A 26,374-nucleotide genomic window follows, 5' to 3' on the forward strand; every position below is an offset into this window, starting at 1 on the left:
TTGAAAGGCAGCATGCCCTCACTCGAAAACGTTTAGTTGCACTTACTGCATTGACACTTAATTGGGTGCAGCTAAAAATCCAATGTCCTGGATCAAAATTTCTGAATTTACGGTACAAAGATAATTTAGATCAAACGCTATTGACGTATTTATTTATTTAACTATATGTCTATTATTTTGGTTTTAATTTGCAGCAGTGTCAAATTGCATCATTCTGAGAGATATTTGTAACATTCCATAGAGTTGCATTACGGGCATACCTGATAATGTGGCCAGTAAGTGTATATGCTGAAGGTTAATCGAGTTGTATTATGTGCAACATAAAACATGCAAAACATAATGAATGGCATGTATCCATAAAGATGAATGTGACTCATTTATAAAAGCAAACCAAATCCTGACCACCAACAAAATGAATGTGGTCTTAAGATATCATATCGGATAATCATGTTCCCTGGAGCAAAAAAAAAAACAACAACCCCAAAGCAAAACAAATTACTAATGTTTCTGAAACAAAAGTAAGATTTAAAACATGTGGCTGACTTAAAAAAAAAAAAGTGCTTCTATAAGGCTCCGGAGATGTATTTTTCCATCTTGTTGTGAAATACAGTATTCTCAGTCAGGATCATCTTAAATTGATTCAACACTTAAGTGAGCCCCAAACCGGATCCATTGTACCATCAGGGAAAGTTCATGGATTCAGAAGACCCACTGCCACAGGAACTGTGACAGCACCGCTGACAAAAACCACGGCGCGGATTCAAACATCACGCTGATTGCCGAGCAGATTGGTAGATGCCCTGCCAAGAGAGTAGAATGTGACTTGACATATATATATATATTTTTTTTTTTTTTTTTTTTTGGGGGGGGGCGGGTGTGAAACAAGAAGCTGACTCACGGTGATGCACAGCCATGCTGTTCTCTTTCCAGCTCGTGCCTTGGTAAACCCTGCACGTGTACGTGTAAGGCTTCTCATCGCCCATCGGCGCCCAGGTGAGGCGGCACAGGTTTGGGGCAAACAGGCTGACGTTGCTCCTCCTGCGGTCCTCAGTGGACACGTAGATGACGGTGTTGGGGTAGGTGCTGCCCACCAGCCTGCTATCCTGACGATACTCGCAGTAGGGGCCCGGGATCTCGTTGGAATCTGGAAACTCACAGTCCACCCTGACGTTCCTCTCCAAGTAAGTCAGGCATGGAAACATCTGAGGCCCATGCGGAGGGAAAAGAAATGTGTGGAAGGAACTCACTGGAGAGACACAAACAGAGAAAGAATCATTTTATGTCAGCAGAATCTTTCATGCTGAAAATTACAGTCTTACATAACAGTAATTTCCCAGAAGGACAAAGATCCTGAATGATCTTTCGGACATTTAGCAGCAATTGAAACACTGACTCTCTTTTTGAGATCCAACACACACAACAGGATCTTTGTCAGATGGCGCAAATACACTGTGCTGTACTCCTCCCCTGCGGCTATTTTATGGGGTGGTGGCCTCATACATGCTGTTGATGGTGCTGTGGTGAAAATGGGAAAGTGACCTCTTCTGTTCTCTTTGACTTGTGTTTGCCCTGCATGTCACTATTCAAAGACAAAATGGCAATTTTAATACAGTGCACTGTATTTTTATTTTTTGTATGTCCTCTCCCAGGAAAAAAAAGGGTACTGTAGGGCTCCATTTTTGTTCTCCAAGGTACCATTTTTTTAAAGATCTACCCCGTAGGGCTCACAATTGAACCCCTGTAAATAAATAAATAAATAAATAAATAAATACTGTTTACATTCAGCAAATGTACAAAAATGCACCTGATGGTCATCGGGACCATCTCTGTACCTTTTTGTTAGCAAATCGTAAGGGTATAAACAAGTGGTTGGTTGATGGGAATGCCTCTCTATGTAATGCAGTTCGAAGAAATAAACAATAAGAGTACGGTAGTAATCGAGAAGTAGCAATCTGGGATGGGAATGTTCTTGCACTTTGTACCCTTAAAATGAACTGACAACAGTTCTTGTGTGCTCTTACACTTTTCAGCCACTTTTCGGTTACCAGGAAGCATGAGCGGCGCACAATATTGAACTTTCTCTGTCATAAGGTCATGACTCATCATTTAAGTCTGGTCATGTTACCCATAGTTGGCTGAATGTGTGTCTTGATGAACTGTCGTATCAGGTTGTCAGGTTGAGAATGAGATGCATTTTGTATTGGGCAAATAGCAACATCATACACCGGATATATAGAGTTACTGGAGACCATCCGACAAGCATCTTGTCAGATGATCTTTTTTTCCGGATTCTATCCATCTATCGAATTCTATTCATCTGCCACTACATGTTGGATTTCAGGAATTTTAAATAATAGCATCTTGCTGCATTAACTATTTAGATTGATAACCATGCAGCAAAGACAGTTTAAATAAACTGACTTACTGTGAGTTTGATGTGTTATTATGATCCTGGAAAAGAGAAGGCATGTTGTGGTGACCAGGTAAGGAGCCATTTGTTTGCAGTAAACCATACCGAAGTCCAGCTCACATCAATAACCTTCACAGCACGTTTTCACCTGCAGAGTGAGACATGGGACCTCATGAGAGTTCTGCATGTACACGATGTCTGAATACAGTAGTGAAGACAGCAGAGGCAAAAACAATAACAACAACAACAATAACATGCAACATCATCGTGCCCTTGGAAACATCCCCGAGCTTCAAAAATAACGGGTCAATGGAGGCTGCAGATGTGACGACGCCCATGCAGTGACTTTGCACTGCAGCAAACTCCCCAGCTGCATACTCTCATATCATCTTCAGTGCAGATTTAAAACCCCGCTTCACCCCCGTGCACTTCTGCAACCAAACAATGTCGGGGTATTTCGCAGGCTCTCAAAATGTCGAATTGCACTTCAGCGTCCTACCTGCTCGTTGGACACAATCCGGCGCTGCTTCCGAGCTGCAGGGTAACAATCCAACGCACCCGCAGACGCGCACACTCACACGCGTTGGCCTCCTTGTACTCGCGTGGGCAAACGGACAATGATTTTCTGACTCTTGTGTTTGTATTGATTTTATTTCTATGTATTTGAATTAATTCATCAAGTCCTCCAGATCCCCCGCCCCTCACCAAAAAAACGCAATTAAAAGAAATAGTGTTACTGAACACCCGTGCCGCAGTTCGATACCAGCTTCCGCTGGTGGATAGAGTCCAAAAGAGTGACGACAGTGTCGTCATACTGACATCTAGTGTCATGAGTTAGAATGCACAGTCATTACAACCCATCTTTATTCATACAGCGCTTTTCACAACAGCTGCACTTTACACATTTAAAATAAAATAACAATAATACAACAGATAACGTAACGTCATAAAATACAAAAAAATATATTTGTTTCTTCGGTCGGGACCATGCGCAATTGACATTAAGGTACGTAATACAGCTATGGGAAAAAGAAGTGACCCAACACTGGACTTTTTTTTTTTTTGTATTTTGACCATGTGACAATATTTTAACATTTTGTTCCACCTTTTGTTTGCGTTTATTCCACTTGCCTATTGTAGTAGGTACCATATTATATGATTTGGAATCATTTTTATTGGTTTAAATGACAGACTTTTATTAATTCAATAAATCATGTTTTTTTTGTGAGGTGTGGGTAGGAGTGACATCAATTAACACAAGCAAAATTGCACAGTACATCGCAGAGCAGTTTTAATGAGCTGCTCGGATTTGTGTCTTTGAGAGGGCTGCAACACTGCTGCCAAATTCCTCAGAGACTACTTTGGCAAGGGAGGTGTTCAGCAAATGTCCTTGAAAAGATGGATGAGCAGTGTGTACAGGGTGTACCACAGAGGATACAATGTGTTTAGCATTAAGTGTAACGGCATCGATGTTTCACCAACAACCAGGCTGACAGTGACTCTTGTTTTAATGCAGATTTTTCCCCCCAAAAAATGTGAAAACATTCACGGAATGTTGGGGCGTGCACACCGCCCTCATTAAAGGCTGCGGTGGCATTCAATGACACTGTGCCTAATAATTCGTAACTGCACTTTTCTTTTGTTAATATGACACTTCAGTTTCTCAAAATCACTGAACATTCATTGCCTCAGAGATCAATAACAGCGCAGCAGAACAAGTGGATCAGAAAGAAACTCACACAGTACCGTCGATAAAACTACTGAGGTACAGCACATTTCGACAAGAGGGGAAATATGACTTCCATTTTTTTGCCATGTCATTTTATATTTACGTTAAACAAGTAGAGCCAGATTGTGGGGAAAAAAACTTCCATACGATGATAAACTGCACATTAAATTATGATTAAATGGCCTCAAGGACCTGCTGTACATTTCCAAACACTGAATGAGGACTGACGTTGTAGCCAGTGAAGTGTGTCAGCTGATCAACTTCTGTCCTCTTGTTAAAAGGCGGTGTGAAAAAAAAATAAATCGAAAAGCCTATGTAATGTTGATAAATGTCCCTTAACTGGAGTGGAGCAGCCTTTTCTGCCCCTCCCTCACGGTCCCCCCTCCCTTACTCTCGCCTGTGTTTCTTCTCGGAGCCGACCTCTACTGTAACAACCCCTGGCATCACTGCAGAGCGCTGAGGAGGGCAATAAAACTGCATCAGACAAGGTGAGGATGATTCATACGCTATCGCTTGCAGAATCTCGCATGGAGTAAATGTTGACTTTTATGACATGACAAATTGTTCCAGATTGGACTTTTTTAATGCAAATAATGATCCGAATGAGTTTGTAATGTTTTCAGTATTCAAGTAAATATTTTAAACTACATTGCAGACAAATTAATGTACTAATGTACTAATTAGGTATTTGGAAACGCCACTGATGATTTAAAAACTGTCCAATGATCAAAATTTGTAGGTGTGGTTTTGAAAAGGAATGCATCACTGTTGGCATTTATCCAGTGAACTTTCGAGTTCTTCACTGCACAGCATGAAGAGTAAGGCGACACTGCACCTGCTTGTGGCACAGTTGGCCAATACGAGTCAGGACCTTTGTGACAAAGTAGCATTATCATGTTTTTGTAACAAAGTCCAGCTCATCTTCCCAGAGTGCAGTCAGCATTACTGTACTCAATATGTATGTTAAAACATGGAAATGACACAATCGACATATATGTGTGTGTGTGTGTGTGCGTGTGTGTGTGTCTACAATAATTTCAGTGTTTGTTTGTTTGTTTGTTTGTTTGTTTGTTTGTTTGTTTGTTTTTCCAGGAAGGTTGCAAGAATGTTCTTGCTTACCACAATTCTTTTGTTTGGTAAGGTCATTCAAATGCATCACTGTTGGCATTTATCCAGTGAACTTTCGAGTTCTTCACTGCACAGCATGAAGAGTAAGGCGACACTGCACCTGCTTGTGGCACAGTTGGCCAATACGAGTCAGGACCTTTGTGACAAAGTAGCATTATCATGTTTTTGTAACAAAGTCCAGCTCATCTTCCCAGAGTGCAGTCAGCATTACTGTACTCAATATGTATGTTAAAACATGGAAATGACACAATCGACATATATGTGTGTGTGTGTGTGTGCGTGTGTGTGTGTCTACAATAATTTCAGTGTTTGTTTGTTTGTTTGTTTGTTTGTTTGTTTGTTTGTTTGTTTTTCCAGGAAGGTTGCAAGAATGTTCTTGCTTACCACAATTCTTTTGTTTGGTAAGGTCATTCATGACATATTTTCTAAACTGAGTGTGTTCCTGGTTGTATTCACAAATAATCTTTTTCTAAATGTGTGATTTGTCATTGTGAATATGTCTCTGCCTTCCAGGCTTTGCATCAGCTCAGAAGGTGATTCAGTTATCTTACTGCTCGATAGAAGAGAACCACGTCAGGCTCGATTGCAAATATTCGCTTCCCGCTGAGTCACCCCAAGTATTTTGCAAGTACACACAAGGGGAAAGACTCTTGGACACCACCAACCCAGAGGAGGAGCAGCATGCCCCCTACAAGCACCGAGCAAAAGCCCGCATCTTCCCGGGCAACATCTGCCGGCTGCTGTTTAAAAACCTGCCAAACGGCAAGTCCAACTTCACCTGCAATATCAAACTGGCCGACTCAGCATCAGCGTCCAAAACCTCTGTGGTGGAGAAAAGTAAATTACCTCGATTGTGAACATCCCGTTTGAACTATTGTGAGTGATGGCCATTAAAACTCTTCTCCGTTCTTATTGCAGAGCTTCTCCTCCCCTGTTCTGCCTTGAGTGTCCTGTTACAAAGTTGCAGTGGCCTGCTGTTGACCTTGATGACACTTCCCATGCTGCTCGCTCTTCACTGGCTGTGAACATGGCGCTCAAGCTGTTCCACCTGATCATCTGGTGGCTGTCAGTGGACTCTCAAGGCTGTGTGTTGAGCTGAATGCACACACGTTTTCCAGCATATCTAGGCTTAATATGCAAAAGTAAAACTGCATTTACCGTATCCTCAGCTGAGTTCAAGCACGATCTCAGGAATATAGAAATGAAATGTGATATATTCTCTAGTATTGCCACTTAGATGAATCATTATAGTGATTCTGTTCTATACAATGAGTGCTTCGTAGCTCAGGAGTGACAGAATCAGCTTTCCCCAACCGGGTGATGCAAGACATCTGCCCATTTCTGCCAAATAATAATTAGTCCAATCATATAAAGCAATACTGGCTTTGAATTGCATGCATGAGGTATCTAGATAAATCAATATACACTGTAGATGGCTCTATTTATAAAACATTTGTGGTAATGCAAAGGATGTTTACATGCTCAAATGGCTGACAGTATAGCTGCTATGTGAAGCACAATGACGAAAGTGCTATTGCATGAAACCTGCCTTGTTTGGATTTACTGTATGCTGAAGGTGAAAAGAACAGAAGCCAATTACAGCTGGAGTTCGAGACAAAAGCAGTGGTTCATCAGTCAAGCAAAACACAGATGGTTGTCTGACAGTTAATAAGCTAGTTGTTTATCCAGAACGTTTCAAGCGTTATTGTGAGTATCAGGCGTGTCAGTGTTTATGGATTATTATTTTTTTAATCATCACCTTCAGCATATTACAATGTTTGATTTGTGTCCATTGTGTACCATATTAAAAGGTTATTGTAACCTTAATTGTCCTCAGTTCTCATAATCATAAGTGTTTTCTCCGCCAGTGGTCGATAGATAGATAGACAGATGACGAAATTGTGGCAAATATATTTTATTATTGATTCGTCGAACTTCGACAGTTGCAGCACACCTGAAGACGATCCATGATTGTTAATCACCTCAACGCGGGTAGTTTCACTCTCTAGTATGACGTTTCCAACTCTAAAAACAAACGAGTCCCTGCTGACTCATCCTGAGGATGAACGACGTGAAGCGGAACAAGTATCCAGAAGAATGTATCTAAAGCCAACCCCTCGCCCCCATTAAGGTTGACCAAAACTTGGAACAACCCACGCATTTCCTTATTCTAGCCCTTCGCCCGGTGCTGACTTGTCGAACCTGTTGTACGACTCGCCCCGTCATCGCTTCCCACCTGATCAAATCTCTTACCGGAAGTGTGGGACGCACTTGTCACCTGAACCCACGACCGGGCAGGTTATTCAAGCCGTCGTCCATATCACACTAAACTACACGATATCAGATTAGCAGATATTGGCTGTTTTTGTTCAAGTGGATACACTTTTTGGAGCCATATTTCGGTGGGTTTTCAGACGACGGAGACGAAGTGAAACACACCGTGGAGAGAGCAGCGCAAATATGTTTTTCGCATGGTTGGTTTCGGCGCTCTTGTTCGCGTTCGCGGCTACAGGTGAGTTACAAAAGTAACTTGTTAACGTGACTTCGTCTTTTAATGGTTGAAATATTTATGTGATTGCCATCCTGAAGTATCTTCACGAATTACAGTACTTTAAAAATATCAACGTATTCAACGTTGAGGCAATTCACAAAATGGAGGCCTGCCTATTTCTTCTCAGGTGTGTTGAGGAAGTTAACAATGCCCACTGGTAGTAGTCTACATATCGGACTCAGTCTTTGTGGAATTAAATTATTTTATCATCTCAAACTTGAAATTGCCTGTGAATTCCAATAATGTGAGATGTATAGTTTCGTCACAACATTAAGGACGTCTGTGCCAAGTAAAGAGACTTCTACCTGAATTCATGTACAGCGTTGAACGATACTGAAAGCCATAAAGTAGTTATTAATTTACAAAATGTATTACAGTATTGTGATAAAGTGAGTCCAGTAATTGTCCTGTCATGTAGCGAGATAGTGAAAGAAAATCAATTAGAAACTGCTCTCTGTATGTTGCAGTGCAGTTTTAAGTCACTACTACACCCGCACCTAAAGTATTAAATTAATAGCTTCATGTTTCTGATTTAACAACTGATTCCCTTTCTTCAATGCACACTGATTTTTAAAATTTTCCAAATTTCCACTGCTGTTTGTTTGTGTGTGTGTGTGTGTGTGTGCGCGCGTGTGTGTGTGCGCGTGTGTGTGCGCGTGTGTGCGCGCGTGTGTGTGTGTGTGGGTGTGTGTGTGTGTGTGTGTGTGATTGTTCCTGTTCCAAGGTTATGATTTGACATCACACATTACCATGCCTTAAAGACATAGCTTGAGGGTATACTGTAAATTACTATCCCAGCGGATAGCGGGGTTCACTCTATTTCTGTTTCTTTGTAAGGTTTATTCTGTTATAATATCACTAACATCATTAACCCCTATATTTTGTATTTTTCTCAACAGGTGAAAGTAGCTTTTCAGTGACCACTTCTAATGCAAATGTGCAAGTAAAAGAAAATGAAGGTGAGTCTTTGTTTCCATTTTGTTGTTTTTTGAACACAATAGTCTAAAGAATGACCGTGTTATGTGTTGAGACCAGTGATGTCTGTTTTTCGAACAACGGGCAGTGCTTTAGATGGTGTTGCTTGCTTGTAATGATTTTTTTGGTTTTTGTTTTCGTTGTGTTTTCTTTATAAACACTTCTGGGGTATTGCTATTTTGGTAGCAATTTCCTTTTGTGTGTCTGTTTGATTTTTTTTTTTTTTTTTCCTGTTGGGCCTCTCTCCAGGGGCACAACAGAGTCAGCCCCTTCCTTGTTGTTCCTTGTTCCTTCTTGGGGATGCAGCTGACCATGCGATATTTTTTTGGGGGGGGGCGGAGGGGCAAGTTGTGATTGCGCTCTGCCACTCAACAAATGGCTGCACATTTAGATAGTGTTGTTGTTGTCTACAGTGGTGAAGCTTTCCAATCTAAAACAAGACGTGTTTTAAGACATCATTTTGGCCTTCTGTTGTTGTTGTTTTTTTTTTTTAAGGATCTGTAGCTTGTTATATTTGCTTAGTTGCAAGGTTTTTGTTTATAAAAACCTTTATTATGAAGTATTCATGTTTTTTTCCACATCTTCTATTTTAATTGCTTGTGCTTTCTACTATTGCAGGGGTTGACCTTACGTGCTCTTACTCGGCGGACTTTGGTTCAAGTGCCAGGGTGGAGTGGAAGTTCAAAGACCTTACAGGGTCACAGAAATATATCTATTATAATGGGAAACCCACAAGTAAGTTATTTGATACAAAATCTCTCCAAGGTCACTGTACCGGATATAGTTGATACATGTACATATTAGTTATGCTTTGTTGTAGCAGTCAGTTTCCCCAAAACACAGTTGTACTGTATCTTCAACTTTCCCACTCACCTCTGACGCCATCAGGAACCCACCACCGTTAATAAGTAACAAAGAAGCATGCTACAAGTCAAGCTGGCAATGGTATACATTGTGTTGTGGTTAATGGGCAACTTTTCTCACAGCACCGTATGCCAACCGTGTGACGATGTATGGCAGCAATCTGAGATTCAGCAAAGTGACCCGCGTGGATAACGGAGTATACGACTGTGAGGTGTCTGGTGTCAATAGCCAGTTTGGGGAGGCCAGAGTGAAGCTCACCGTTCTTGGTAAATATTTTCATGGGCATTTTTCCCTCTTTTTTTCCCATTCTCAAATACATTTCGCCCATGTTAGAGTTGGTAAAAAAAAATTGTTTTAACTTGTATTATATTTTGCCACAAAAGTGTCCAAATGCTGCCCTAAAATTTTAGTTTAGGGCCATATGAGACCCAGTAAGCACAACCAATTTATTCCACGGGGATAAATAAAGTTTTCTGAATCTGAATCTGAAAAATTCGTGTTTGCCAACTAGTGGTGAAGGATGATATTACAACTTAAAATTACAGTAGTGCATATTCAGATTTTTATTTATTTATATGTTTTTACATTTTATATATATTCTTCCCTTTTTTCTCTATTTTAAAAATAGATTTGGAGGTTTCCCTCTGATTTTTGTCTCTATGTACATCCTAATTTTCATATATTTTTGGGGTACACCACCACGTTGCAGTGGGTGAGTGAAGTTAAAAAAAAAACTACATTATTCCCACAGTGCCTCCGTCACCACCCTTGTGCAGGATCCCCACTTCAGTGACGACTGGCAAGAATGTCATCCTGTCCTGCCACGATAAAGATGGCTCCCCTCCACCTCAATACAAGTGGTACCGAGACAACATCCTTCTGCCACCTGAACCCAGCAAGATTTCCGGCTTCCAGAATAGTACCTACGTGCTGAACTCTGCAAATGGCAACTTGGTGAGCTACAGCGCTCTGCGCTCTCGACCAACTTTACTGCCAGCACCTCATTTTCAGATAGAACTCTTTTACAACCAAGCCATATGTCTTCTCAGGAGTTTCCCTATGTCAAAAAGACAGATATAGCTCAGTACTCCTGTGAGGCGTTCAACATTGCTGGTCCTCCACAGCGCTGTCGTGCTGTGAAAATGGAAGTCCGTAAGTGAAATATAATAACAACATTGAAACTGATCTTTTATACGTATGCGTGTTAAGCCTTATTTTTGTATAAATTAAGTTGTAAATTTTGATGGAATGATGAAAGTGAGAGCACCTCACACACACTGGACTGCTTTTGTATTCGTTCATGTGCTGTTGGATGAATACGATAATTTGTCATGTTAATTCAGTGAAATAACCTCAAAATGACTTTCTACTACAATCCTATTCTTTAAGGTGACATTAACACCGGAGGCATTGTTGCCGGGGTAATCGTGGCTCTGCTGTTGCTCGTCCTGCTCGCTCTGGGAATTTGGTATGCTCACAAGAAGGGATACCTGCCCCGTGAGTATACACCCGTGCATTCTTTTGCTTGTTAGACTGTATAGCACGTCACTGTCTTCTTCCTTGTTTGCAACAATTGTGTTATCACAAATAGAACATAGCACTGTATACACTCACATTAATCGAATTATAATTAAGAAGAGTAGTTTGTGTCACCAAAATGTTGTAATTGACCAACGGCTGACTTGATGTCCTTCCTTCCTTATTATTACAGGAATGAATGAAAGGTAAGGATTATTTTCTCATTTTACATTAGGCACAATAGATTCCATTAGGCCATTCATTCCCACAGTATCTACATTGCTGTGTAGGTTTCCCCCACAAGAGCATGAGTTTAAAATGGTTTTGTTTTTTAAATGTCTTGTAGCAAGCAAAAACCCAGTGTGGTCTACCAGCCACCTTCTGTGTATGGTGGTGAAGATGATGATGTAAGTGTAACACTGCCTGGCTTTTTCCACTACTCTTCATGTGTTCTATAAATGCCAGCAAATGTTGATCAATGTTTTTTTTTTTTCCCCTTTAGAGCGAGTTTAAGCAAAAGTCATCCTTTGTGGTATAGTCTACAAGAAACAGTCTTGGCTGGTTTTAGCGTGTGCCTTTACTGTTTGTACATGTCATCCTTGTAATTGTTTTTTTTTTTTTTTTAACATTTTATGATCCAAAGATTCCTCTCATACGTTTTTTTACAAGCCTGCTGTAAATATCGTATTTTTATTTGTGCTGTTGGTAAAATACTGGCCTTGGGTGTGACTGACTTTTTGTAATATTTTACATTAACATTGCATTGAAAATACTGTAAAATTTCTTCCAGAAATGAACTTGTTACATTTGTTCTCACATTCTGTTTGTCTTTGACTTCAGTTTGAGAACTATATTGGTTAAAATAATCCAAACAGGGTAGATGTACTGTATTTTTCCTAAACAGTGATTGAGCTTTATATGAAAAGCACAGCAATAGAGTTTGAGAGAGGTGTGTATTGTATTAATAATTTGTAACATATTAAACACCATTTTGTGTAGTCTTATCACAGCTATGACTTCTTCTTGAAGATAATTTTTACTTTCTGGTAGTTAATCCTCCAACAATGTTGCGCTTACAGGGTTGATATGGGCAGATGTTGGTATAGCAGTATGAATTGATACAATATCTGATTTGAATATTTATTTGTGCAACCTTGTAAGGTTTCGGCAGAGTTGGTGAGATTTTGAAGCTGATGAATTAACCGATGTAGCTTTTCAGTAAATAAATAAAATGTTTTTCAATGTGTGTTTGTCTGCTGATATGTCAACATAAGTGAGCTGTAATATCATTGCAATGTTCATTTCCAGCATCACAATGTTGAGTACTGAAAAAGAAAAAAAAATAGAATTAAAAAGAATTATTATCACGGTTCGTTCTTGTAACGTCACATATCTATATATGAGAGCGACCTCATAAAAAAAGCAAGTTTGCCTACATTTACCATGGCAACAGATGTTTTTGTATTTGCTCTCGTTTGCGCATGCGCATTGACGCCCACTTTTCTGAGACAGGAAGTGTGAACCACTCTTTCCACCATCCGCCCCCAGATCGGCTCTGCATCACACCACCTCAAACTGGTCAGAATAATAGCGCTTAGTTCTTCATCACATTGCTGTCATTCCCACAAGAGATCCACGGGTGTCCTACCCGCTATCTAACGCCTCGCTGGCGCTTTAACTTGAGGTGTCGCCGATTCTTGTCTACCAGGCAGATAGATCCTCTCTCTGTCCCTCCCCCCTCCGGGGGACAAGTCCGCGGTGGAAGGAACGAAGCTACCGTTTGAGTTGCATCTGATTTCTCATCCGGCGGACCGGATGCGAGAAGCGAGCTCGACCCCGACGTGCTCCGCTCCCCGGCCGGGGCCGGTAGCTTGCGACCACGGCTGGCCCAAACAGTCGAGGTGACTCGGCATGGCTGACCGGAGCTGCGAGCTCAGTGTTGGCTGCAACTAATTTACACCAAATGAGACTTTAGCTTCCCTGTTTTTTTAGGTGTAAAATATGCATGTCTTCTTTTTTTTTTTAATGAAATGAAATACGTCAGAGGAATGTCCTTACCGATGGAGCAGTGAATAATGGCAGCGAAAGAGGAACTCTACGCCAAAGTGACCCCGCGGAGACAGCGCCAGACCCGCGCAGGCACCGTCAAACATGGGTCAACTCTGGACGTGCTGCTGTCCATGGGCTTCCCTAAAACCAGGGCGTGAGTTCACTGCCCCACCACACACACACACACACACACACACACACACACACACACACACACACACACACACACACACACACACACACACACACTACTGTTCTGTACTCCCTCTTTTGATGTGGCGTTTAGACTTTGGCTTCACTTCTGCAGAAAGATGCTGTGTTGTGTGACCCAGATGTTATACTTGCTAGGATTCAGTGGATCCTGCTCAAATATTCAACCCCCCCCCCCTTCATCTTTGCGATGGATGCGTTGCCAAGAAACAAGCCCCGTATGAATGAAATATGGATGTTACATAATGATGTTAAAAAGCCCCATAAATGATGAAACTATTTTCCGCCGTACGGAACTGTGTTTTGTTTATTAGATATTGAAAATTGAGGGTGACTTTGTGCCGTGGTTTATTTTTTAAGTCATTGCACATCTACCATTCTGTGCATGTTGTCTTCCAAACACATCTCCAAAACATACGTTTTTCGTCAATTGAAGACTTCGATTTTCCATCGGGGTGAATATGAATGTGCATGGTTGTTTGTCTATGAGTGCCTTGCGATTGGAGACAAGTCCAGTGTGGTGTACCCCACCTTTTTGCTCAAAATGAGTTGGGATACTGTATACAACGCCACACGCTAAAAAAAAAAAAAAAATATATATATATAATTCGATAATATGCAAACCAATGCCCAGAATCGAACCCATGACCTCTGCAATGTGAGTTGAATGTGCTAAGCAGTATAATATGGTAATAATGTCCCCATTCCACCGAGAAGTACTCATCACTGTTGGCTTTTTTGAATGTTTCCAATGTTAAGGGTCCTGAAACATCCAACATTAAATTTATCCAATTTATTTATTTATTTGTTTCACTTTGAGACTGAGAGAGAGAGAGCATCTCGGCTGAGTTCAAATGATTTATTTAGACATTTGTGAATGTATTGTAATGTACAAGAGAAAAGTGGTACATTTTCTCATTTTGTGATCAGGAAACATATGTAATTAGAGCCTAGCTTTAGGGAACAAGACCTTCAGTGTTGGAGGGTTGCGAGTATGAAACGTAAATACACACACACACACACACACACACACACACACACACACACACACACACATGAACACGCGTGTACGACAATCGGCCCTTCTGTTAAATTGAGAGCAATCGTTGCTGAGTCATTCGGGAATTTACCGGTGCAATCCGATAGGTGCTGCCCAGTCAGCGGCACCTCCACTCACTGGTCATGTCCGATGTCCGGAAGCAAACTGATCCCGTTTCCATTTAATCACTCTCGTTTGCTTCTTATCCCTCTTCAAAAGTCTCTTGATCGCATTTTAATTAGAAATGAGAAAACGATGACGTCGCTTGTTTTGGTTGGATCACTACAAAATGTGGTAACTGGAAGTAAAGTCACACTCCATAAAATGTTACTTTATACTGTACTAGGGGTATCCCGTGCACATGTAGTACTTCTTAACACAGAATAATCCTCTTCCACTTGCCCGTTACCTATGTGTGCTGATTCTCATGTGGCCTTCAAGGGGGCAGTGTGGTGCACGCATGCAAAGAAACACATACATTTTATGGAGAGAGAGAGAGAGAGAGAGAGAGAGAGAGAGAGAGAGAGAGAGAGAGAGAGAGAGAGAGAGAGAGAGAGAGAGAGAGAGAGAGAGAGAGAGAGAGAGAGAGAGAGAGAGAGAGAGAGAGAGAGAGAGAGAGAGAGAGAGAGAGAGAGAGAGAGAGAGAGAGAGAGAGAGAGAGAGAGAGAGAGAGAGAGAGAGAGAGAGAGAGAGAGAGAGAGAGGAAAATAAAAGGCATGGACATATTTGTGTTTCCAAGCCGATCATGGATTTTGTCATCTGACCAGAGATAAAATGAGAATGGTCCGCTAGACAGATCTGCTAGCCGATACGGGTTGCTGTCACGTTTCTTTAATCTTTTTATGCACACAGAGGAAGTTGATGTGCGGGTTCTTGTGCTCTCAGTCTCAGAGTTCACGGAACCACAATAGTGCAGCATGTTACTGTATCTGACATTCACTCGCCACAATAACACAAAGTAGGTACTGTATACCTAAACTGACTGACGCTAGTATAAGGAGCGTCCCAGAAAAATCACATATTCTGCTCTGTATCAGATTAAGATGATATGAAGATGTTTTTAATATTTCCCTCTGTTCGGCAGGGATTAAACAGTGTAAAGGCCCTGCTCTGAAAATTTCTCACCGGTGATGGATCATTGGCATTTCCTAGAAATGTTGTTGAAACACTCATTATAAAACGTAAAACTTTATTAAGGCATTGAATAATGGTATTTGTCTCTTTTCATACCTCGTTATATCTTTGGTTTGAATTTTTGTGAGAAATTATTAACGTGATGAGTGTCTTCACATGTTTAAATCTCATTAATCATATCATGCAATTAAAGTTTTTTATTTTATTTTATTTTTTTAGCAAATCCTCAATGTCCTTATTTTAGAGAGATGTCATTGCCACATGTCACAGAGATATCTGATTTATAGTCACACATGAAAGAGGCCCAGGTCTGATTTGAAGACATTTGATTTGGACTGTTTCCAGTGTGTGAAAAAGAAAAAAAGAAAATCAGATGGTAATATAGACCAAGAAATTTTTTTTAAAAAAATGTAACTGATCTGCAATATGACCACAGTCGAAGTTAACAATTGTAAGTGAAATATATAATTAAACTGTCATATTAATTAGGGTTAATTTAAAAAGGATGTTGGGAAAAAAATAGCATATTAAATTCGCAATTGCAACATTGAGGGGGGGGGAAAAATCAGAGTTGGGTTATTTTTCAAACTTGTTCAGGCCTACATATAATATTGGTGGTGCTTTTTTGGTTGTTGGAACAGATGAATGGAATTTCAGTCCATTCAACGTAACTGTAATGGTACAGAATTTGCACATACATGAAGCACATTCCAGTGCAGGCATTTTTCATGAACAAACTGAGCTTGGATTCAAGGCGGCTAAGCGGAAGTCGCCCATTTCCTGAAGTGGCTTGTGACCTTTTTCTGCGCTCTCTGTTGAGATGGTGGTTTGAGGGCAGCTGATGCAGAGGTCGCAATGTCTCACATATACAAGAAAACACGACACTGAGCAGTAGTGCGGTACTGAAGAAAGATTGAAAATCCAGCCAACATACATTTCTGCTCCAAAACAAGACAATCGTTGAGGCGACAAACTTTGAATTTTTTTCCTCTTGATTCTATTTCGAGATTTAGATGATACACTCGATCGTTTCTTCCAAAATACCCGTCCGCGTAAGTTTCAACTCATGTCTAGCAAAGTGAGCTTGTCACACAAGAAGTTGGAACATAAAACAACATACTTCACCCACGCAGTTGGCCCACTCACTTCCTTTATTATGGAGTCTCTGACACGCTTTGTTATAACATGTGACTTTGAACGTCTTTGTTCCAGAAATAATGAAGCAGGAAAAACAGAATCAGTTCCAGACACTGACTATACACTACTGGGGTTTTTGGGAACGTGCCAAAAATAAGAGGCCATCAGTGTTTCTGACATCTAATTTCACACAGCAATAGTATCAAAACACTCAAACAATTACAAGCAAGCTTCTCTCACCGATACGGGGATAATTAGACTTTTTCGTCGGCACGTGAAAAGGGATAATATTTGTTGTTGTACTTCACTGTCGTTAAACGCCGCAAGAAACATCAATCGAAGACTCGTGTTTTCCTCGGCTGTTCCATGAGTACGTTCTGAAGTCTATGCAAATATTTTAACAAACACAATTCACTGTGAAGATTGCAATTAACATTTCTGTTGCTAAAGCTGACCTAATCATGACTGTTTGTCTCCAGATCTTGCCTTACGCTGCGTTTCATACATTTGTCGTGGCAAAAAAAACAAAACCAAAAACGCCCACACAACACTGCTTCCTCTGTTTCGTTTTACGGGGGTGGCAAGACCTCATCTGTACTGACTTGGGCTTCGGAAACAGAAGGTCACGGTTCAAGTCTTGCTGCAGATAAAAAAAAAAAGGCAACTCAAACCGAGGTCTCAATAGAATTGCTGACATCTAATGTGAAATCATGTGTGGTCAAGTTCAGAGAATCCCTTGAGTGAGTAGGCAAGTGATGATGCATCACGTTTTCTTTTAAATGCTATTTTACCGACGTAGACTGTATGTACACATTGTGGCATTGTGATTGATTAAGTTCGGTTGTATGGAAATGTTTTATGGTCCAGATTGCTTCAAAGTGTGACACGACGAGGGGTTTCCCGGCCTGTGTCATCCACACGTGACATTTTAATTATTCTTTTTTTTTTGTTAAATGCGGGAACTTCTTTGCCCAGCTTGGGTTATCGTGTTCCTCTTTGTTTTGTAAATGTTCATTTGCCTGTAGAGCTGAGCCATGGGGTTGTCCTTGGGTGCATCGAGTTTTTGCTCAACTTAATCGTGCCCATGTGGTGAAACTATTGAGAAATTTTAATCATTAGACCTCTGCAGTCCCCCAAGTTCTTATGACCCTTCGTATTATTGTGACTAGAAAAAAAAATTGGACAAATGCACGCTCTAAGTTAGAGCTGGACAATTATGGACAAAAACAAGAATCACTTTTATTTTGAATTGAGATTGAAATCACGATGATTAAAATGATTATTCATGGATTTCAAGACTTAGTATTTATGTCATGTGGAAATGAGTGTTGATGCAACAACAAGTCGTTGGATCTTTGTATCCTTGAATTTGGAGAAAAGGAACATTCCTTGAATCCTTCAAAACTCAACTTTAAATATAACTTGAATGGTTAAAGTGAAAATGAATTAGAAAGAAGGCAAATAAGAACATGCTACAATAATAGGAATCGAAAAATAAAAAAAAAACAAATGTGTGTGAATATTCGCTATTTGAAGAACTATCTCCTGAAGCTGATGCTAATTTTGCGCTAGCATTTGAAAGGCCACCTCTGTTTAGGCACTACACCATTCCGCAAGTTAACTGTTTTACTTCAATCATAACTCATAACTATCGAGGGAAGCCAAAATCGAAATCACGATTTTAAATTCGAGTAATCATCCAACCCAACTCAGAGTTGACAGTGATCATGTATGCAGCTATTGAGACCGTAGGTCCATGGCTGCTTCTACTTTGTGGAATACATAAAACTTAAAGCATCTCAGAAAAAAATATAGATTTGAGGGATGTGATTCATACTTGGAAAATGTGCTCAGGTTCTGTGACAAGTTAGCCTTCTGTTCTACTTTTCTCCCATGTCATTCGCTTTCATTCTAACGGAGCCTCCCCTCTGCTGGCCGCCTTTAAGAATGCCACTTGAAGGGAATCCGAGCTCGGGTTTCTCACTCTGTGTCACCGAGGGTTCATCCCTTGAAAATAACAGATAAGCAGGCCGCCCTGGGTTTCATCTAGGATTGGATCGTGTGATTTCTCAAGTCACAGCCGCTTGTAATCCTTTCATGCCCTCTTGAGAAAAATACTTTTCCATTCCTCCGGCACAGAACTAGGGGAAACTCATTTGTTTATTCTTTGATCGACTATGCGCTAAGCGATATGGTTGCATGCATGTTGTAGTCGAGCTGCGCAAGCTATCTTTTGTGCAGTCCCCATTGTGCACATTGGACTGAGTGAGGGCATGCTGCCCCAGGGTCTGTAAGCCGAATGAATCGAGGACCCTCTCAGTTGGACAAAAAATAAAAATAGCTTATTGAATGTGAATGCAGCACTGGCACAATGCAAATGCGTGACTTGATTAGACCATAATACCGCAGTGTCTTCATTTGACTTCCATCCCAACAGCAGATAGTGACCGTTTGTGTCTATTCAGAAGTGTGACAAACCGTATCTTGGGGTGACTAAGCACTTGATAAATGTGGCGATTTTATTTGCCGTTTACTAGAGCGAAGGGATTCTGTAGTTATTTGAAATATTTTGAATATAATCGAAAACATTGCATGCAAAATACTTCATGAGGATTAAAGAATGAGTCTTCATGATCTTGACAGGTTGGCTATGAGCTACAAAAATATTTTCAACATCGGAAACCAGCCGGAAAAATTTCTCTGTTCCGTCCAAATCAATCACTTTCGACTTTCCCTTTCGGTACACTTTCAGGAGCTCCTGGTATGAATTATTGAGTGTGTCTTGTCATGTTACTACTCTCTTAGGATGTGTGTTCTCTTTTCACTGTCCCATGGCGTGCAGCAATCTCCCTCTAATAAACATGGGCCGGAAGAGGATTTATTGATTTTGTGACTGTGTTTTTCTCTTGATCTTTGTATCTTTGCAGCTTGAAAGCTTTGGTTTCGACAGGAGGGAAAAACGTCCAGGCAGCTTGCGACTGGTGAGAACCACATGCACACACACACGGTGCCCCCGGCCCCCAGTTACTAATTTACTACTGGAATGTGAATAAAGCTCAGCAATAGTAAACAAATGGCTAGAGTGACACTGAGCTAGCATAGTCATAGTAGTTGTACCTGTATTTTCTAAAGCTTCTCTTGTGCCCTTGTGTGTGTGTGTGTGTGTGTGTGTGTGTGTGTGTGTGTGTGTGTGTGTGTGTGTGTGTGTGTGTGTGTGTGCGTGTGTGTGTGTCTCTCTCTCTCTCTCTCTCCAGGCTCTTTTCGCATGTGGACGACCCTTTCCTGGATGACCCTCTGCCCAGGGAATATGTGTTGTACCTGCGACCCAGTGGTCCACTGCTGCAGCAGCTCTCGGTTTTCTGGCAGCAATCTCGCCTCTCGTGCGGCAAAAACAAGGCACACAACATCTTTCCCCACATCACCCTCTGCCAGTTTTTCATGGTCAGTGTCAACTCACGCCTCTAGATGTGCTCAAATGGTGAAGGATTATGTAAGCATCAACATTTTGGATTGGTAGTAATGTTTTTGTTTTTGTGTGTGTTGTTGTTGTTGTTGTTGAGCAATACTGCATTAATTTGTAACTGAGGAAAAAAACAGTTTTTGTATTATTCTGCCTTTTCTGAAAGAGTGCGTAATAACAAAACATGCAACTGATTCACTCAATCAAGAAAATCTGCATGCGTTCATTCAGTGTTGATTTAAGATTTGATTCGAGTCCTGCTTTAATTCACCTTCCTGGATTGGATGGGTTTTGTTTTTGTCCACAACAGTGTGCCGATGCAAAGGTGGAGGCTCTGTCAGATGCCCTCCAAACCTGTGTGGCAAAGTGGAAAGGTCATATACCCATGCCCCTTCCACTGGAGCTGTACACTTCCTCCACCTTTATTGGGCTCTTTGTGGAGGAGCAAGTGGCGGAGGTGCTGAAGAGTTTTGCGGCCGATTTTGCAAAAGAAGCGGAAACTAAAGCAGGTTCATATTAGCGCAATAAATTCAAAGTCCAAACGTTGCATTTGTGTCATCAGTGCACACATTTTCTATGTCCAGATGTGCACGTTGAGCACCATAAGAAGCAACTCCATGTCACATTGGCATACCACTTCCAAGCCAGCCATCTTCCAGTCTTGGAAAAGTTGGCCAAAAACGTGGATGTGTCATCAGGCTGCGACTGGCTGGCTGTGCTCTTCTCCCGGGATATTCGCTTTGCTAATCATGAGGTAGCAATACATCCTCTCAAATACACGTGACGGTTCACTGTGGCCTTTCAGATGTTGTCTGAATTGTTATTATTCCCTTTTTTTCTCTTCGAGACACTGCAAGTCATGTATCCCTATGCGCCTCAAAATGATGACGAGCTTGAACTGGTGCCTGGAGACTTCATCTTCATGTCACCTATGGAGCAAAGTAGTGCCAGTGAGGGCTGGGTGTACGGGACGTCCCTAGGCACGGGGCTGTCCGGCCTGCTGCCTGAAAACTACGTCAACCGCGCCGATGAGTCTGACACCTGGGTTGTTCATGGGTAAGATTGAGATTGAGACTCTCGATCAAGGGATATCATAAATTGTTGTGAACTGAGGCCCCATGATGCCTTTCGAGACTGTTTTGTGATTAAGGGCCAGATAAATACACTTCACTTGACACCAGCATGCACGTACATGTCTGTTTCAGTCGGACCATTTCCTAACTTTTATTGCGCAAAGACACACATTTTGCATCCGTTAAATCTGTATGCACACCACCAAACAAAGATGTCACCGAAAGGGTGGATACACGGGTTAATTGTACCTTATTCCATTTAGTGAAAGCGCATTTAATTGTTCTGTGTCACCATAGGTTGCAGAGCGATTTGCAGTCGCCTGGTAGCAGACAAGCTAGCACAGTCCAGAGTTGTAGCCCTGCTAGCCCATGACCCCATTTGACAAAATATTAAAATGTGTTTTTTTTGTCCAATCCTCAGGTCTCATTCTGTTCTCAACTACCCCTCCTCGTCCACCGCTGGCACCACACTAGGCGGGTTACTGTTTGATGAACAGCACACCGAGAGTCTCCTTGACAGTCTGGTGGATCCTCCCAACCTCGGTAGCCTCGGTCCTCCCGTGCAGGTGCAGTACTTCTTTATTGTCTGTGTTGTACAAACCTCACACGTCTCACCTCATACACTGCAGATACGCTGCATGGGCACCTCTTAGTCACTAAATTATTTTTGACAATTCCGCAGTCCTTTTTAGACACTGCGGGAAGGCATTTTTCTGTTCCCGAGCACTTTCTGTCAGACAGAGAGGCATCCCCTTGCATTTTCTTGCCTTCCTTGTTCCAGGTGACACGGACACCCGGTCAGTCCTCTTTGTCCAAGATGAGATTGTTTGTGTGTCGACATGGGGAGAGGATGGATGTTGTGTTTGGGAAACACTGGGTAACTCAGTGCTTTGACGCCAAAGGTGAGCATGCAGGGCGAACCAACCACTTGTTTGCTTCCATCTCGTTACAACTAACTAACCGTAGAGTCTTCTATGTGTAGGCAGATACATTCGCTCAAATCTCAACATGCCATCCAGCCTGCCACCCAGGAGCGGCGGTCATAGGGATTATGATAAAGATTGTCCAATTACTGTGTTTGGCTCCTCGCAAGCCCGTCTTGTAGGTTGGTTCTGTTTTGGAAAAAAAAAAAGGGACTGTTCCACGCAAAGTGCCATTTTCCCCATGATATTTCCTGCAGATATAATCACCGTGTTGTTGCTCTGTCCCAGGTGAAGCCTTGTTGGAAAGCCACACCACAATAGACTTTGTTTATTGCTCTCCTTCGCTTCGCTGCGTCCAGACCGCTCAACACATTGTGCAGGGTAGGACCCCTCAAATACTCACATACTAAATTTGAACGTGACCCTAAATGAACTCTGACCAAATAAATAAATGCAAGAGACTGTATAGTGCACAGGCGATACAAAGCAGAACCTGAGGGAAGTCTCCTCTGACAGTTTAAATGTTGGTTTATATGTTTCAGGTCTCCAACAGGAGGGAAAGACCAAAATCCGTGTGGAGCCTGGACTTTTTGAATGGACTAAGTGGGTTTCAGGCACCTGTTTACCCACCTGGATCCCCCCAACAGAGCTGGCTGCTGCTAACTTGAGTGTGGACACAACATACAGGTATGCAGCCTATATTCTGACAGTTTGTGTATCATTTGTTCATTAGTTTTTCAAAACAAACAGAAGCTAAAAAAAATACAAGTAATGACTTGTTTTCTCAATAAGAAAAAGTGGAAATTTACTCTTTTGCCAATTTCCAATTTTGCGAACATATCCGCGTCTGTATGTATAAAAGGAAGTTTGATTGATTTGCATAATTTCCCATTTCAAATGCTAGTTACATGGCCCAAAATTGCCTGAAACAGCACCATTGAACTCACCTTTTGTCAAGCACTGTAATTGTAATGATGTTAGTTTTAAAATATAGTGCAGTAAGATTTCAATAAAGGTGGACTTGAAGAATGACAATGACTGTGACTTACCGCGATTAAGGTGAAAGATCTGTTCCAGTTCAAGTTCCCTTCCGGTTCATGCAACTTGTGGCAGATGAAAATATCAGAATTGAAAAAAAAACATCAAAATCATTTCTTTTAAAACACATTTTTCATTGCCTGAAATTGGAAAACGAATCCTTTTCCTTTTTTCATTCCGTTTTTTTTTTTCTCCTTTGGCACGAATATTGCGTTAACCAATCATTATTTCATTTTTTAGTTTGTTTTGTTTCGAAAAACAAATGAATGAATGATACATGAATTTCTGTCCTTAACGTATTAACATATGCCCTTAACATATTCTGTATGTCCTTCGTCTTCAGACCTCACGTTCCCGTTAACAAGCTAGTCGTATCCGAGTCTTATGACACCTACATCAGCCGGAGCTTCCAAGTGACTCGAGAAATCCTATCAGAGTGCAAAAATATAGGTTAGTGGACTCTTGGTCTCAGTCTTTTACCAAATTGTCAATTTTCAGACAGTCACTATCAGCTTTGCTACTGTGCTTTGTCGTCATGAATATTGCAAGTGCTGAAAATTGTATGATGAATTAACGAGTGTCATTTTACAGCAAAAAAAGTGATGTTGTCAGTGGAATTTGGTTCTTCTACCTCTTTCACACAGGAAACAAGGTCTTGATTGTGGCCCATGCTTCCTCTCTGGAGGCCTGCACTCGCCAGATCCAAGGACTCAGCCCACAAAACTCCAAGGACTTTGTGCAAGTAGTGCGAAAGGTCGGCCAGATGCTGGTTACATCACATCGTATAAAATGTCTTCTTGTTTTCCCTCAATAACACAGGGTTGCATCTGCTCTGTGCATTTCTACAGATTCCCTACTTGGGATTTTGTGCTTGTGAAGAAATGGGCGAGACGGGGGTGTGGCAGCTGGTTGACCCCCCCATCTTGCCTTTGACACATGGACCCAATCACAGCTTCAACTGGAGGGAAATGCTAATGCCAGACTGAAGATTACCACACATTTCCTTTAACGTCGCAAACTGCAAAATCTATATTTATTTTTTACCCACAGTGCTACCAAAAAATGAACAAACACGCCTGGCTTCCATGAACTGCATCTTGTCAAAAACATCCTTTTTGGGGGGGCAAATGTATTGATATGCACAGCTCAGGAATGTGATGATAACAGCAAACTGTAGCTAGACTCATGTCTTTGTATTCTCTCACCCATGTATACACTGTGACAAGAATTATATGAGAGGCTACATGAATACATTTCAGAAAGTATTATTTGACTTGTGGCTACAACTTTGCTGAGGAAGAAGCACAAAAGGAATGCTTGCAGGGAGGAAATTATCATTGTTTTTAAGGTGGAAACGGGTTGTTTCTTGTATCTGATTTTATTCCAGTAAATGTCATACTGTATCATTTGCCCTTCTGTTCCACCTACGACTTCTTCCTGTTGTTGTTGTTATTATTATTATTATTATTATTATTATTATAAGATATCCTTTATTTGTCCCACTTGTTGTTATTATTATTATTATTATTATTATTATGTGGACCCAAAGCAGTTTTGATAACCCCCACTGGAACTTAATGTGTAAATTAACGTCTTTCAAATTTGTTTTGTCTTCAGCTGTTGCTGCAGTGTAATGCTTTTTTTGAAAATATTTTGTTTTTTCATCCACTTTTGTCACATTTCACTTAATTGTACATTTCGAGAGGTCAAAAAAAAGTTTTATAAATCCTAATATCCCATTGCGCTTGCAAATGAATAAAGATGGTGGAGTAACTATTTCTGAACGTGTTGTCTTACTGCTATTTGAATGTCGCAGTTCGTTTTCTCGTCACTTACAGCTGTGCCAGCCACTGAAAAAACAGCATTGGATTCGGAAACTTTCAATGGAACTGGAAATGGAAGAACTTTCAATCTTGTACTGTTACGTTCAACTGTCTTCGTTTGTTTTGACTTTTACAGCTTCGACGTCTGAAGAAAGGGAGACGAAAATGACGCTAATTAGCTTTTTGGCATTTAGCAATTACGCGAGCAGATATACTAACAAGTCGAGACGCGTTGTTGTCAAACAGGGTTGATTCCAAGTTTATTTTGCAACCGTCGAGAGTTGCAACACAGTTTTTGATAGTGTTTATTTTTAAAGGAGCTAACTTGTGAGGGTAATTACAGTACCACGTCGCAGGTGGAGGTGGCACTTGAAAATGGACAACCATCCTCAAAATGTTGGTCAGCTCGGGTAAGACAAACATGAAGTAATTTTTCAGTTGTCTTTGCGCAGCAGGTTATTAAAATAATTAAATCATTTATTTTTTGGAAGCTACATTTGGAAGAGTGGGCAGTTTGGCACTAGATGGCGCTCGATCCTGGTGTTCCCAGGTGGACTAACGGGCTCTCTGGAGACGTGGATCAGAGGTAACTGCATAACACTTTACAATCAACCTTTTTTTTTTTTTTGCCAAATTAATGCCGCCTTCTGCATTTTTTTTCTGTTAAATGTTTTGATGGAATAGGATAACATTCACAATCCAGTAGTTTTTTGCTGTGATTGAATGTTCTTTGGAGTGCTTTGTCGTGGTGAACAACAACAGAGAAGACAAGAATGTCTCTATGTTAGGCCTCAACGTAAATACAATCAACGAAAATGCTGTAAAAGATAAATCACAAAAAACAAACAAAAAAAAATTGTTTATGTAGGTATACACACTGTGTACACAAATGTATTGAACATAAAACTGAATCAAAGTTGTTCTTCACTGTTTAAAAACGAATACATTTTAAAAATTAACTGCCAATATTTTGTGTTTAAAAGTTAAATACAACTGAACTGTACTTAAAAATGTTCTGTACTTGAAAAAATGTGTTGACTACTAAATGTAAAAAAAGACCACCAGATTTTAAAAAAGTTTTACATTTTGTAGATCGTATTTGTGATTTAGTTCATTGCGTACCAACAGCATGTGCCACTAGTGATTATACCACACCTTGAGAATCATTGCCATATACAGCACATATCTTGTGAAATATGGATACGCATACAAAAACATACACTGAATAATCAGTATATTTCTTGTTGCTTATCTGACATTTCCTTATACCTGCACTATGTTTTGATGTTCAGGTTTTTACCAGCAGAGGACAG

General features: G+C 40.8%; 2 protein-coding genes and 1 long non-coding RNA gene across 5 annotated transcripts; 2 read left to right on the plus strand and 1 right to left on the minus strand.

Moving 5' to 3' along the window:
- Positions 1-7,326: 7,326 nt before the first annotated feature.
- On the plus strand, positions 7,327-12,421 carry f11r.1 (F11 receptor, tandem duplicate 1). 2 transcript variants are annotated; one of them, XM_019864234.1, is made up of 11 exons: positions 7,327-7,565; positions 7,642-7,779; positions 8,718-8,777; positions 9,412-9,528; positions 9,780-9,923; positions 10,409-10,611; positions 10,707-10,809; positions 11,047-11,154; positions 11,369-11,381; positions 11,522-11,582; positions 11,678-12,421. In XM_019864234.1, exons 2-11 carry the CDS (start codon positions 7,728-7,730, stop codon positions 11,711-11,713), a joined length of 897 nt encoding a protein of 298 aa, XP_019719793.1. In that variant the 5' UTR covers positions 7,327-7,565; positions 7,642-7,727; the 3' UTR covers positions 11,714-12,421. The 2 variants fall into 2 exon arrangements, with proteins under 2 accessions (XP_019719793.1, XP_019719792.1); XM_019864233.1 differs by having other exon boundaries at positions 7,327-7,561.
- Positions 12,422-12,685: 264 nt separating this feature from the next.
- ubash3ba (ubiquitin associated and SH3 domain containing Ba) lies at positions 12,686-24,646 on the plus strand. Of its 2 annotated transcripts, none has more exons than XM_019864188.1 (15): positions 12,686-12,753; positions 12,884-13,378; positions 19,672-19,725; positions 19,999-20,185; positions 20,515-20,713; positions 20,789-20,958; positions 21,052-21,260; positions 21,699-21,843; positions 22,059-22,179; positions 22,260-22,382; positions 22,489-22,581; positions 22,743-22,887; positions 23,582-23,688; positions 23,883-23,992; positions 24,087-24,646. In XM_019864188.1, the coding sequence occupies exons 2-15, from the start codon at positions 13,251-13,253 to the stop codon at positions 24,222-24,224; spliced, it is 1,929 nt and encodes a 642-aa protein (XP_019719747.1). In that variant the 5' UTR covers positions 12,686-12,753; positions 12,884-13,250; the 3' UTR covers positions 24,225-24,646. The 2 variants fall into 2 exon arrangements, with proteins under 2 accessions (XP_019719747.1, XP_019719746.1); XM_019864187.1 differs by having other exon boundaries at positions 12,694-13,076; positions 13,220-13,378.
- LOC109512483 (uncharacterized) lies at positions 24,601-24,838 on the minus strand. Its single transcript, XR_002167531.1, has 2 exons — positions 24,742-24,838; positions 24,601-24,675 (listed from the first exon to the last, which is right to left on the minus strand). It is a non-coding gene; the product is annotated as an uncharacterized LOC109512483 (long non-coding RNA).
- Positions 24,839-26,374: the final 1,536 nt, after the last annotated feature.

This window comes from Hippocampus comes, unplaced genomic scaffold (assembly GCF_001891065.2).
Source record: "Hippocampus comes isolate QL1 unplaced genomic scaffold, H_comes_QL1_v1.1 scaffold57, whole genome shotgun sequence".
Taxonomy (NCBI): Eukaryota; Metazoa; Chordata; class Actinopteri; order Syngnathiformes; family Syngnathidae; genus Hippocampus; species Hippocampus comes.